The 15,974-nt window shown below is 38.0% G+C and overlaps 1 protein-coding gene across 1 annotated transcript in view; it reads right to left on the bottom strand.

Annotated features, from left to right (window-relative positions):
* The window catches only part of mad1l1 (mitotic arrest deficient 1 like 1), a 936,602-nt gene that overhangs the window by 887,420 nt on the left and 33,208 nt on the right, over positions 1–15,974 (bottom strand). The window contains exons 6-7 of the mRNA XM_051933631.1: positions 9,704–9,785; positions 8,535–8,665 (exon numbers count right to left, since the gene is read on the bottom strand). Coding sequence (XP_051789591.1) covers positions 8,535–8,665; positions 9,704–9,785 — 213 coding nt within the window. The remainder of the gene's footprint in view (positions 1–8,534; positions 8,666–9,703; positions 9,786–15,974) is intronic.

Below are 15,974 nucleotides of genomic sequence, written 5' to 3' on the forward strand. Positions count from 1 at the left end.
TTTATATGATTATTTTTATATTGTCATGCTTGGGTCACAGATTTGCGCAGAAACAGGAGGTTGAAGAGAGACAGGAACGTTATTCAAACACTGCAAACAAACATTTGTCTCTTTTTCAAAAGTTTAAACTGTGCTCCATGACAAGACAGAGATGACAGTTCCGTCTCACAATTAAAAGAATGCAAACATATCTTCCTCTTCAAAGGAGTGCGTGTCAGGAGCAGTGACTGTCACAGAGATAGCCCTATTGATTTGTTTGCTTTTCTCTCTGTTTGGCTTTTAAGTATGCGAAGCACCGCGGCACAAAGCTGTTGAAGGCGGCAGCTCACACCCCCTCCGTCAGGAGCAGAGAGAGAGAGAGACAGAGAGAGAGAGATAGAGAGAGACAGTTTTTTTTTCAGTCAAAAATCAATACGTGCCCTTCGAGCTTTTAAGTATGCGAAGCACCGTGCAGCATGTCGTTTCAGGAAGCAGCTGCACAAAAGATAGCAACATGAAGATAATCTTTCAGCATTTTTAGACGAGCGTCTGTATCGTCTAGGTGTGCGAACAGCCCCCCTGCTCAATCCCCATACGTCAGGATCAGAGAAAGTCAGCGCAAGAGAGAGAAAAGTAAGCAATCTAGCTTCTCAGCCATCTGCCAATAGCGTCCCTTGTATGAAATCAACTGGGCAAACCAACTGAGGAAGCATGTACCAGAAACCGCGAACCAGCGAAAAATCCGCGATATATATTTAAATATGCTTACATATAAAATCCGCGATGGAGTGAAGCCGCGATTTTATATGTAATCATATTTAAATATATATCGCGGATTTTTTGCTGGTTCGCGGGTTTCTGCGGACAATGGGTCTTTTAATTTCTGGTACATGCTTCCTCAGTTGGAATAAAGGAGAAAAGTAAAACATCTTAATAAACTGAAAAAAATAAATCAATTATGCTTATTAATTGCTTACAGCAATGTCTCATTGGTCTTATATAGCCACAAAATATTATCATCATCTTCTTTCAGCTGCTCCCATCAGGGGTTGCCACAGCAGATCATCTTTTTCCATATCTTTCTGTCCTCTGCATCTTGTTCTGTTACACCCATACCTGCATGTCCTCTCTCACCACATTTATAAACCTCCTCTTAGGCCTTCCTCTTTTCCACTTACCGGTCAGCTCTATCCTTACCATCCTTCTCCCAATATACTAAGCATCTCTCCTCTGCACATGTCCAAACCAATGCAATTTCGCAATTTCCGCCTGACTTTGTCTCCAAACTGTCCAACCTGAGCTGACCCTCTAATGTACTCATTTCTAATCCTATCCATCCTCGTCTCACCCAGTGCAAATCTTAGCATCTTTAACTCTGCTACCTCCAGCTCTGTCTCCTGCTTTATGGCCAGTGCCACCATCTCTAACCCATAAAACATAGTTGGTCTCACTACCGTCCTGTAGACTCTCCCTTTCACTCTTGCCGATACCCGTCTGTCACAAATTACTCCTGACACTCTTCTTCAACCATTCCGCCCTGCCTGTAATCTCTTTTTCACCTTTCTTCCACAATCCCCATTACTCTGTACAGTTGATCCCAAGTATTTAAATTCATCCACCTTCTCCAACTCTACTCCTTGCATCCTCACCATTCTACTGACCTCTCTCTCATTTACACACATGTATTCTGTCTTGTTCCTACTGACCTTCAATCCTCTCTTCTAGAGACCATGTCTCCACCTCTCCAGGGTATTCTCAACCTGCTCCCTACTCTCACTACAGATCACAATGTCATCAGCAAACATCATAGTCCACGGGGACTTCTGTCTAATCTTGCCTATCAACCTGTCCATCAACATTGCAAATAAGAAAGGGCTCAGAGCTGATCCCTGATGTAATCCCACCTCTACCTTGAATGCATCCGTCACTCCTACCACAGACCACACCACTGTCACACTTCCCTCATACACATCCTGTACAACTCTTACGTATTTCTCTGCCACTCCTGACTTCCTCATATAATACCACATGTCCTCTCGAGTCCCCGTGACATATGCTTTCTCCAGGTCCACAAAGGCGCAATGTAACTCCTTCTGGCCTTCTCTATACTTCATCAACAGCCTCAGAGCAAATATCACATCTCTGGTGCTCTTTCTTGGCAGGAAACCATACTGCTGCTCACTAATCATCACCTCACTACTTAACCTAGCTTCCACTACTTTTTCCCCATAACTTCATGCGATGGCTCATCAATTTTATCCCCCTGTAGTTACTACAGTCCTGCATATCCCCCTTATTCTTAAAAATCAGCACCAGTACACTTCTTCTCCACTCCTCAGACATCCTCTCACTTTCCAAGATTCCATTTAACAATCTGGTTACAAATTCCACTGCCATCTCTCTTAAACACCTCCATGCTTCAACAGATATATCATCTGGACCAACGGCCTTTCCATTTTTCACCCTCTTCATAGCTGTCCCTACTTCCTCCTTGCTAATCCTTTGCACTTCCTGATTCACTATCTCCACATCATCCAACCTCCTCTCTTTCTCATTCTCTTCATTCATTAGCCTCTCAAAGTTCTCTTTCCATCTTCTCAACACACTCTCCTCACTGAGTACATTTCCATCTTTATCCTTTATCACCTTAACCTGCTGCACATCTTTCCCAGCTCGGTCCCTCTGTCTAGTCAATCGCTACAGATCCTTTTCTCCCTCCTTAGTGTCCAACCTCTCATACAACTCATCATACGCCTTTTCTTTAGCCTTTGCCACCTCTCTCTTCACCTTGCACCTTACCTCCTTTTACTTTTGTCTATTTTTTGCATCTCTCTGACTATCCCACTTCTTTGCCATCCTCATCTTCTGTATACTCTCCTGTACTTCCCCATTCCACCACCAGGTTTCCTTTTCCCCCTTCCTCTGTCCATATGTCACGCAAGCACCCTTCCTGCAGTCACCCTTACTACATCTGCTATAGTTGCCCAACTGTCTGGTAACTCTTTACTGCCACCCAGTGCCTGTCTCACCTCCTCCCTAAACTCAACCTTGCACTCTTCCTTTTTTAACTTCCACCATTTTATCCTTGGCTCTGTCCTCACTCTTTTTCTCTTCTTGATCTCCAACCTCATCCTACAGACCACCATCCTATGCTGCTTAACTACACTTTCCCCTGCCACCACTTTGCAGTCTTCAATCTCCTTCAGATTGACTCTTCTGCATAGGATGTAATCTACCCCTTGCGCATCTTCCTCCGCTCTGGTACGTCACTCTATGTTCCTCCCTCTTCTCAAAATACGTATTCACCACAGCCAAGTCCATCCTTTTCGCAAAAATCCACTATCATCTGACCTTCTTCATTCCTCTCCTTGACACCATACCTACCCATCACCTACTCATCTCCACTGTTCCCTTCATTAACATGTCCACTGAAATCCGCTCCAATCACCACTTTCTGTCCCTTGGGTACAATGTTCCTCACTTTATCCAACTCACTCCAAAAATCTTCTTTCTCACCCATCACACACCCAACCTGCAGGGCATATGCACTAACAACATTTATCATCACACCTCCAATTTCCAGCTTCATAATCATTACTCTGTCTGACACTCTCTTCAACTTCAAAACACTCTTGACATACTGTTCCTTCAGAATAACTCCTACCCTATTTCTCCTCCCATCCACACCATGATAGAACAATTTGAATCCACCTCCGATCCACCTGGCCTTTCCCCCTTCCATTTAGTCTCTTGCACGCACAATATATCAACCTTCCTTCTCTCCATCTTATCTGCTACCTCACTCCCCTTACCAGTCATACTGCCAACATTCAAAGGTCCTACCCTCAGTTCCACGTTTTTCCTTCCTCCTCTCCTCCTGCCTCCAGACAAGTCTCTTTCTCCCACCCCCACCCCCACCCCCTTCTTCGGCCAAAAGTAGCCCAGTTTCCTTGTTGGCTAACAGTACTGGTGGCAGTCGTTGTTAAACCTGGGCTCGACCAATCCGGTATGGAAATTTGTATTGTTGTCCGCATATTGATTTGGCAAAATTTTTCACCGGATGCCCTTTCTGATGTAACCCTCTCCATTTATCCAGGCTTGGGACCGGCACAAAGAAACACTGGTTTGTGCATCCCCTGTGGCTGGGGATATCAACATGAAACTTGTTACATTAAGAATCATCTTCAAAAATAGAGGTGATCGTCAATATAACAGGTTTCTAAACAGATTAAAGCTGGAAAGTGGGAATTTTAGATTAATATATTGTAGCATTTACAAATAGTTTAACTGCACTGTATAATAGTAAAGTAAAAATTAGAGCCGTTCTCAGAAGCTAGGTGGTATATGTGAATGCATGCAAGTAATTTAAAGGGTAGAATATTTTGAGTACCAATTTTGGTGATTTTGTAGCTCTAAATTTAAAACAGTGTTTTTTTTCAGTTGGATAACAATCAATACAGTACTACTGAAGTAACTGTTCAGGGCAACTTCTGTAGCTTCGCAAGACTTGCAGGTATATACATTATGCATGGATTGATGTTATCCATTTAATTATAATTTTGAAGGCAATAAGAAAGGTAAAGCAACAAATAAGTATCTGGCAACTTGAATGATATATTAATATACTGGAACATATAGCCAGGCTGCTGAACAACAGGAACTACATTTTCTTTTATAACATTCCAAATAATGTGCATGTCAGCGAAATGAAATCACACTGAGCTTCCTAATAGTACTGGGTAGCGCTGTACTCTTAAAACGTTAAGGTTAAAAGAACATGTTTTCTCCTGGGAAACGGCTGAAAGAGAAACACATACAATGGTAAAACTGAAGTAATGGGCAGTTATAACTGGTGCATTTGGTTAGTTTATGTTGACAATCAATTTAACTCAATTTTAACAACAGTGCCATCACCCATTTAAACATGTCTTATAATGACACTAAATACATCATGTTACATATGGAATGATTTTGTGACAGATTAGGTTTTCTTGAATGACAGTACTATAATCAGGATGAGAAGTGCCTGCTCAGTAAGGATTTAATCCTCATGAACTCACTTTACAATTTCTATGCAATAAACCTACTTTTTACACTTTACATAAAAACTCTTTGCAGTCAGTAAACAGGACGAAGAACAGATAAGTCTGTTTAAATCTTTAAATGCAGAAAACTGACAAACTGTACTAAAGCAACACATAATCTAAAGTATTAGATTATTGTTCAAGCTTTAACATCTCTTTTGCCCCAAACATCCATTTACAAGTTCTCAAATGTTTCTAATCTAATACAATTTATGTCTTATTTTGTTCAAAGGTTTTTTTCCCTCCTGCTTCTGAATCCCTTTAAAACTTACCATCCACCCTACCCTGATATTAAAATCAAGCAAAATATTCATCTGGCTTTGTTGAAAGCAGGTCTCTGATTTACTGCTGAATGCATTAACCTTTTATGCCTTTGTCTTCCTTATTCCGCTTTCCACACCACCACGTAATCACAGACTTCTCTGTACTCGATTTAGATTTGGACTCCATTAGAGAGAATTGCTCCTCACTAAAATTCCAACATGTGTCTGTACTTCTTGACCTTGGATTCTTAATGTCTCTCTGAAGGATCTTCACTAATCTCTGAAAGACTATTTCTTAGCAAACAGCATGAAAGGAAGGAGAGAGGGGAAAAAAAGGAATTAACTTGTTCATGTTAAAAAGTATTCTCTATAAAAACAATACAGTGTGCCATTTCATGGTGATTGCACTTATTTAAATAGTGTTCTTCACTGCTTTCCCTTAGGTTTTTTCTCTATTTAAGCTGTTAGAAGTGCTTGACCATAGTAAAACTATTCTTGTACATAAATTAAATTTTATGCATTTATATATTTTTTTCTGCTGTAATTATTTCCCCTATTATTGGGTTTCAACACAAAAGGAAAAGTGAATTTTAGGCCATTATTTGCCAATAACCTGTTTTAGAGTGAGAAGAGAATTCTATATAATCAATCCAAATTAATCATTTTGCTGTAACTATTCACCTTTTTTGCAATAATACATAATATATGCAACAAGGTCAAAAATTGTTAGTAGCTGAATCAAGTCAACTTATAGGTACTTTGCTTCTCAGAAATCTAGGTCAAATACACCTCTCTCTTGGAGTCCCACAAGAGGATAGTACAACACCTAGCAAAAAATCTTTATGAGAGCAAATGGTTAGTAAAACTTGGGAAATTGCACTGAAAAGTTATAATAATGCGAGTTTAAAGAAAAGGCATTGATTACACTTCTCAAAGCAGACTAAACACCACAATAATGAAATGTCACTGCTAACAATTTATGTGAATGAATGCATCCTCCAAAACTATGTAACAAAAAGTGTTAAAACCACCAAGATGATAAAAAAAAAAAAGGGGGGGGGGGGGGGGGTTACCAGGTCTAAAATAATTTCAATAATATTGCACAGCTCGGGTGGGAGATGAAATGAACTTTCCATACAAAAAGTGTTGTGGTTTCACAAAAACACATTAATGATATAATTTCTGAACAAAGGCCACTGTCTGTAGGCCAGCAACACGCAAGTGGGAGATTTCGAAGTTGAAGAATATTCATGAACTACCATGAACATGAACTACTTTGTTTGAAGTATAGCAAAGAGGGAAAAAAAAAAAGATCTATGCTATGCATATAATTCTATACTGCAGTTCCTAGAAGGATCATAAAGTCAGAAGGCAAGAGAGACACAACATAAGCAGAAATCGCTAGGAAAACCTTTTGTATCTTTTAACAGAATAATAAATCAGAAAATACAGACTAAACCATTAAAGAGATTTTACATACAATCAACAGGCTATTAGCATTTAAAAATGCTAAAAACTGCTCCATTTTTCAAAATATTTTGCATATATGTTGGTGTGATATGCAGGCACATGCACATATACCACATGAGATCTTTCCAAATGTGATCAAACTGTGTTAAAAAACTAGTAAACCTGTTAAAAGATCCAAGATAAAAAAAAAATCAACTCATTTGTCATGATACACTACGTATGAATTACACAATGCTATGAAAAAGCATTTTGACACTCAATGCTTTCATGCCCATCAGAAAAAATAACTTTTTTTAAATGTATTTATATAATATCAATGTTATCCTACACCAACCATTACAGAGTGAAAATGTAAACTTCCCATTTAAATGAGCCACTTTCAGTTGCAACGACTTTAACTATACACTTCATGTTATTCAATATCATAAACTCAATATAATAATACAGTTATTATTGCTTAAATTCAGAAATGTTTTCGCACGTGAAGTGCTTATGTCAGGCCCTGCCATTGTATATCTACTCGGCTTTGGTCTGGACTTTGAGACTAGGCCAGTCCAAACCTTTAAATTATGCATATTTTCAACCATCCTATTGTGTACTTAATTTTCTGTGTATACACATACAGTAAATACATATACATACACAGCCTTACACAAAGACAATTCTATGCCATATGAAGGCTGAGTTACATTTGTGTGTTTATGAACAAATAGTAAAAAAATAAAAAATTTAAAGAACAGTGCTGCATTGTCTTAGAGACTGTAGCCAAAAATACATCCGATTGCTGTCCACCCATTAACTGCCTAGTTGCATTCTGAAAATTAAAAATGTATTACATTTTATTCTCATTCAAGTTATCAAACTGGGGCTTTATGATTTTAGCAACTTGCGATTTTCTCCTACTTCAGTCACTTATTCAGTGAGCATTGAAAACAATGTAAGTAGGTGTCAGAAGCTGAAGCAAATAAATACAAATGTCAGGTGGAAATCAATGACAAATGAGTTACTGGAGATATTGCGACATGTGGTTTAACATATGGTTAAAGATTATTAAAAAATTGTAGTTCATTTAAAATGTGTTATAAACAAGCTTCATATTAATCACAATTTCCGTATTGCTTATTGGAAATATTAATTAACAAAAACAGCAAAATAGACACATTTTTAGCATTCTCTTCCTTAAATTTAGAATTATTTGTTTATGTTTACATACTGAAGACAAAAAAGTTAATGTGGATGTTACCATGAAGTAAACCCACCTGTGAAGTTGTGTAGCATAGTGCGATAAGACTACAAATGTATTTTAACATTTTTACAGTATGTGGTAAGACAAGCAACACCTCATTTTCCTGTGCAGGAAGAGATGTTAGAATCCATTTTCTGAGTCATCAGTTCTATATTTTGTATGACCTAAATAAAAGATAATTTAATTCTCTCCCCTCTCAAGCCTGCACTCTCATGAACACAGAAACTCATGACTCGCTAATAGTTCTAGTAAATATTTATGTTTTACAGTATCTTTATCATAGAAACACACATTCACATACCTAATCAATTACTGTAACTGCATTCTGTGCACATATTAGTGTGTGTGTGTGTGTGTGTGTGTGTGTGTGAGAACTGTGTGTGCATTGTCCCCTTACTTCTCCAGTTTTCCCCTCACATTCTCAAGATTCATTCATATGTTTTGAATGAACTAGCTCCTGCAGGAAAAAAAAAAATACATATGCCTATGTACCTGAGGTAGGCATTTTCTTGTCTTAATTTTTTCAGTTCTTGTTCCATATCTGGGAGTTGTGCCAGCTCAGACCTCATGTTTTTCACAATCACAGAGTCTTGCTCCTGTAAGGCCAATGTCTTCTCCAACTCCTGCAGGTAAATAAAGTAGAGAACAGAGAGAGAGGCGGAATTCAGCGATCAGCAGTTAATGAGCCATTTCCCTTACCACAGTGATTTCTTTTCCTTGTAAATCAGAACAATGCAAGACGCCAATCCCGTCAAATAAATAAATAAATTAAAACGGCATGGGGTGATTCATTCAGAATCAGCACTTTCATAGACAAATGGATAATTTGCTTAGGAATAGACATAAGTATCAAAGAAAAACTTCATAATGTAATCAAAACCTGCAGTGAGACAAGATAATGGGCTCGGCTGGAAGGATAAGAACTGAGCATCAGTAAGTAAGCAGGTGCTCGAGTATAAGATAGAGCAGAGACCCACCAGGTCCTGGCACAAGAGTCGTTCACATTAGAAACTACAGGAACTAAGCAAACATTAGCGGTAATTAACTGCTTTGAGGCATTTTGACTGAGACTTGGGCACTGACAAAACATGTCAAAGCTTAATGCTTAAATACCAGCATTTTAAAATCAGAAATGAGACCTACCGAAAGGACTGGAGCATGAAAGCACATGAACATGACAAAAAAAAAAAAAAAACTATTCTCCAAAAATAAACAAACAAAAATTACTGTTGGCAGAAAGTGTTTTGTAGATTTGAAGTATATTTAACAAATAAGAAATGGCTCTTCATTTATTAATTTAATTATTAAAAACCAATGCATCACAGACAGAAATGTACATAGCACAATAACCTTTGTGTTTTACATTTTCTCCCCGATTTACCTGAATGACCACGATTATATTGGTGATGTCAAAAGTCAGAAGAAAAATCCATAATTCTATCATAACTCTCTAAATGTCTCATGTAATATTTTTACATTTGACGGTTAGTAAAAGAAATCCAATTTCATCTCAAAGTCCCAAAGTTAAACCTTCATTTTCTAGCTGTGGCACAACTCCCACATAAAAAGAAAATTAAAAATAGCATCAATTGAAGGAAATTGCTGAAATGGAGTTTTACATTTTTGAATATACTGTATTCAATAAATAAACGCTCTCCTACCTTAATTTTGAGATCATTTTTTAAAATCTCAGACTGGCACTCCTGAAGCATTCGACTTTTCACAGATACTTCTTGACATTTTCTTTAAAGAAAGAAAAGAAGCAATTATTGAATATTATTTATATGACTCTGCTCAATTTCATTACCATGTGTATATATTTATTAAATTACTTGGCCAACCATAATATTTTATGCATTTCCAGATTTAAAAAACACACAACAGCAACAAGCATCTTAATTATCACTAATGCCCTTCAACTGTCTCATGAAGGCAGTCTTCTGCTTCTACTTTATATCAATAAAGTACGCACAGTATGCATGATGCCATCTAAGCACACCCTTGTTGCAGTAATATGTTACTGTTCTTCAGTACTCATATTCAGCAAACAACTACAAGTGAAAATCAAATGTTAACCTGATGTTCTCTAACCATCACCTTCTATAGAATGGATTCTTAACCTTTTTTGTGTCACGGACCCCTTTAAGAATCTGATGAAAGCTATGGACCCCTTCTCCAGAAATATTCACATAAACGCAACTTTGCATGCAATGAATATAATGTGCTTTAATTTATCGAGATCTGACTGTCTCATACATATATGACATGCACAAAGGATTATTAAACTTTAAAGTAAAACAATCTAAAAAAAACAAAATACCCATTTTTTTTATGCAAAAAACAATGGCCACTCATTATAATTATGAAATACAATCCTTTTGTGTAAATTAAAACAAATCTACTACTACTCTAAATCAACAGTACTGGGCTATATAGTGAATATAAACGTTAAATTTTTATCTGACCATCACAGACCCCCTGAAATCCATCCGTCCACGGACCTCAGGTTAAGAATGCCTGTTCTATAGGTATAGATTAAGATTTCTGTATCAATGTGCGATGAGCAGATGAGGCAAAGGTTGGGCCATTCAACCAAAACACTACACATTATTTCTGATGAAAAGCAAATATTGTCTTTCACCAAAATAACCTCATAAAGCCTGAGTGTGGAAGTATTACTGTTGGGAGTTTCTTTTCTGCCTCAGGGCCTGGCCATATTCACATCACAGAGTTAACTACAAAATAACTGCATTTGTATGCAAACTGATATTATTGTTTACATTCTGAAGTTATATATTTTTTAAGAACTCTCCGCCACATTCAGTAAACCGCAATAAATTTCAGTTCAAATACAAACAGACAAAAAGAAAAAAAATCCTAGCAATACGTTTAAAATAACAAAAGCATAGTTCACCATCCCAGAGGGCACTGTGGCTGCCTTGGTAAGGATCACTGCTTCCTTCACTCATTGTCACCAGCCAAACAGCAGCAAAACAAGCTTGACTGCTCATCCATAATATCCAATGCTGAGAAATGCATATTTTACTATTAAAACAAAACAAAGACATCATGTGCACTCAAGTTTCTGCCTGTTATAGCGTGTTCTCAAGTGACCAGTAAAACTGCCTGGTCCACTCTGTGGTAATGAACTTCACAATCAATTTGTGGAATAAAACAAGAAAAACTGCACTTGTATGCATTTTTCACACAGTTTTACCCAGATCTCAAATCAATTCATTCATCTGGGGCCTCATGTATAAACGGTGCGTACGCACAGAAATGTTGCGTAAGAACGTTTCCACATTCAAATCGCGATGTATAAAACCTACACTTGGCGTAAAGCCACACACATTTCCACGGTACCTCATACCTGTCGTACGCAAGTTCTCCACTTGGTTTTGCAGACTGGCGGCACCCAGCGTCAAAGCAGTGCTACTGTTCCTGTGTGGTTACCCTTTTTTAGATCCACATCCACGACAGCGGCTTTATCAAATACACTGAAATTAACCGCATATCGTTCATAAATTTAATGCATCGGATTGTAATTAACCTCTAACAATATAATGGTCCACAGAATGGTCAAACTATTCTAAATACCATAACTGCTTTAGCGTTGTTACTCTCACTGCACCTTCTTCTTCTTCTTCTGTCAGCTGCTCTCGTTAGGGGTTGCCACAGCAGATCATCTTTTTCCATATTACTCTCACTGCACCACTCAGAGTATTTATACCACTGTATCTGTGTGTGAATCACAGATCTACAGCGATTGGAAAGAGAATTATCGGTATACAGCATCAAGCACTCGCTGCCTCAGCCATTCGCTATTTGAACTGCTCTCATCCAACCAACGCTTCACAGCCTTTCCTGTTCGAACCTCGCGGTTCACAAACAGTTTCATCCCAAGAACTATACACGCACTCAATCAGTCCATCAAGTGCTCTTTGTAGAACTGTTTGTATTTGCAAGTTACCGTGAGGTAATTGCACTTATGATACAGTTATAATATTGCACAACCTGAGCCACTTTATAAAGCGCGTATTTACGTATGATGGCAATATCACTTTTAAGATGAAATGCAGCAAAATACAGTATGTTTATTATATTATACAGATAAAACTTTAACTAAACGGTGCCGCAGTAGCAAGCCTGAGCTTCATTCATGGTTTGTTCCTGTCTCGCGCTGTATTCATGCTGTGGCTAGTGCAACACTGGAAGGATAGATGGATAGAAAAATTAAACATTACGAAGATATTTCAATGTTCCTTAAAAGTTTTGAAGAATCGGCGTTCTAAGCTTACAGATGGCTTAACGTCTATTACAGAGCTGATTGTGTGGCGATTGGGTATTTGGAGAAAGAAAAGTAAGGACAGGAATTGGGGGTTAATACATTTGAAAAAGACAGTACTTCTGTAATAAAGCATTTCATTGAAGGTCGCGCATGGCGTAGCAAGCATCTTGCTGTAAGACATGAACAATCACTGCGCCACCGTGTTCCCATGTTTAATAACATGCGTTAACTCCTATCATCATGAAAATGATATCACGTATACTTCTCAGTAATTTAATTATTCAGAGAGCTGTAATATTACGAACGTAATGGATTCTGTGCCCTGTCGGAGGAAGAGCACGTAGTGATTCAGGCACATACAGCACATATAAGATCAAATACACAACAAAGCATTTAACATGCTACTTTAGTTACAATGGGATTTGAGAAACTAGTAAATTAAACTATTTTTAAGATGAAGTTTATGATGTTCTATTTTAATGACAAAATAAACGTGATTAAAGTGGAAATTTCAAGATTCAAGTTGACATTTCATGCTTTTTTTCACACTGTGTACCTTTTTTTTCCCACTGTACCCTAATAAGCTTTCATATGACACTCAGACGGTGGGCTACGAGTCGCCTTTTCACGGCGACTTTGATACGTGACCACTTCTTTTTTATTTCAGGCACTTTGCGACTTTGTGAACTTGAGTTTTCTAGTTTCTCTGACACGCTATGTCACTCTATCAACTTCCTTTTGTTGCTTATATAACTGTTTCAACCAACAAATAGTACGTTTTTCTTTGCCTCCATCTGGTATTCGCTGAAATTCTTCTATTTTTCCTCGTACTTTTGCCATTGCCTTTTCACAGAATGCTGGGCTTAAGGGCTATTTATATTGATTTGCATATTCAAAGAGGCGTAATTCTGGGAGAAGTTGGGGCGAGACAGCAAGCGCGTGCACGTGCATTTATTTCCACGCTGAGCGGGATTTATGTAGCAGAAGAACGCGGAAGTTGGCGAATGCACAGATTCCTGCATCTGGATTTTTCTGTCCGTAAGCACATTTCGGGTTTTGTGCTTACGTCATGTTATAGTGCGAATTCTACGCACGGCGTTATGCATGAGGCCCCTGGTCTGGAATGTTACACACAGATTTTATTGTTGACAAGACTGACCAAAGCTTTGTAAGAAAGCCAATTTGCATGTATGATAACATACAGCGACACAATAACAACACCTTATTTATAGATAGTGGAAAAGTGAAATGATGACAGCTTTTGAAAACAAATTAATTTATGGATGAGTCTCCATTTTGATACTAAAATGGCTAAAAGAAATGATAGGCAATCTAGTTTTTTTATTTATCATAAATCCACTACATAAATTGCTGAATGTGCTATAAACAATATGAACCATGACACATTTAAAAAAAAAAAACCCTGTCGTCGTTCTGTGCAAACCTAAATAATATATGTGTAAACACTATAACTTTAAGGGAAGGCCTCTGAATTCATGGGGCCACACTCTTAAGGTGAATGAGGTCTATTTTATAGTTGGGTTTCGATGTTTTATTTACAGAATGTGTAACTGAAACAATGTACAGTGATACCTTGAGATACGAGTGCCCCAATGTACGAGTTTTTTGAGATACGAGCCATCACTAGGTCGATTTTTTGTCTGGAGTTATGAGCCAAAATTCGAAATACGAGCCATCAAAGAGCTTGTCCCCGCGCATTCCGAGGAACTGACGACAGAGGAGTTGACGGAACTACGTACGCAGCAACATATTGAGGTTCTGCAGGAGATCAGTATCGTGGAGGAGGTTATCTCTTAAAGTGAGATAAAGGAAGTGTTTGCAATGTGGGAAAAAGTTTCGAACTTTAAAGAAAAGAAACACCCTGAAAAAATTACAACTGATCATACAGTGGCACTATTTAATGACACTTGCCTAACACCTGACTTTACTGAAAAGAAACTGAACGTGCAGCCGCGCTATTTAATGACACTTGCCTAACGCCTGACTTTACTGAAAAGAAACTGAACGTGCTGCCACGCTATTTAATGACACTTGCCTAACGCCTGACTTTACTGAAAAGAAACTGAACATGCAGCCGCGCTATTTAATGACACTTGCCTAACGCCCGACTTTACTGAAAAGAAACTAAACGTGCAGCCGCGCTATTTAATGACACTTGCCTAACTCATTTCAGAAACATTCTAAAGGGGAGGACTAAACAAAGCTCCTTGGACAGGTTTCTATTGAAACGCCCTGCGAATGAAAGTGATGAAAGCGTGGTAAAAAAGAAAAAAAACTAGTGAAAAAGAAAATTAAGTTAAGCAAAAGTGAAGTGAAAGAAAAAAACATTACAATACGCTAATCGGCTTTGCCAACATTTGTTTATTTCTTTAGATTCTCTTATGTATTAGGTTTTATTTTGTTTGTATACAATATTTGTTCATTATAAATACATTTTTCTTATGCTGAAAACATTTAACAAAAAATTGGGGTGGTTTTTTGGGGGCTGGCACGAATTAATCTCATTTCAATTCATTTCAATGGGGAAAATTAATTTGAGATACAAGCATTTTGACTTACGAGCTCGGTCACGGAACGAATTAAAATCGTATCTCAAGGTATCACTGTATTTTTATATTTCCTGGTATCAGCTGGCCTTGTGTCCAATGCTGTAGGGATGCACTCAGTTCAAGTTTGATCCTGTGCTGCAATAAGCAGTTTCAGCAAGTAAATGAATGAATGTTATACTAAAAAAATAACCACTATATTCTAACAGGATATGCTGACCATAGTAATTTATCAGAGGAATATGAATGCATGAGAACCTAATAACTAATGACAACATAGTGTCACACATTTGCCCAGTCCTTGACAAGCCTTCCTCTGGCAGTCACCTTTACTCTTATTCAGCTGCATTAATTATTCCACACACCCCTAATGTTCATTTGATTGTTGATGAATATATTTATGTAGATTGTGCATATGTGGGTTTTTATCTGTTTACTACAGTATGAAACAACCCTGAACTGAAATCAAGTGTATCTCAAAAAAGACATACACACTCAGCAGCCTACACTCACACATAGTAAGGCTAATTAAGGGCCATTAATAAACCTATCCAGCACGTTTGAGGATGTTGGGAGAAAACCTACACTACATGCAAAGTATGTAACTTTCACATAGACAATGGCAGGGCATTACATTCAAACCATGAGGCAGCAATGCTAACTACTATGCCAGGTGTCTTCTCCTACATGATACATAAAACAATAATTTTGAAAGCTATGAAATGGTACTGTTTCAAAACAAACTGAAGGCAGTGTTAATAAAATAGTGAAATACAGTGATCCCTCGCTATATCGCGCTTCGCGGCTTCACTCCATCGCGGATTTTATATGTAAGCATATTTAAATATATATTGCGGATTTTTTGCTGGTTCGCGGATTTCTGAGGACAGTGGGTCTTTTAATTTCTGGTACATGCTTCCTCAGTTGGTTTGCCCAGTTGATTTCATACAAGGGACGCTATTGGCAGATGGCTGAGAAGCTACCCAACTTACTTTCTCTCTCTCTCTCTCTTGCGCTGACTTTCTCTGATCCTGACGTAGGGGGTGTGAGCAGGGGGGCTGTTCGCACACCTAGACG

Source organism: Erpetoichthys calabaricus, chromosome 11 (assembly GCF_900747795.2).
Source record: "Erpetoichthys calabaricus chromosome 11, fErpCal1.3, whole genome shotgun sequence".
NCBI classification, from domain to species: domain Eukaryota; kingdom Metazoa; phylum Chordata; class Cladistia; order Polypteriformes; family Polypteridae; genus Erpetoichthys; species Erpetoichthys calabaricus.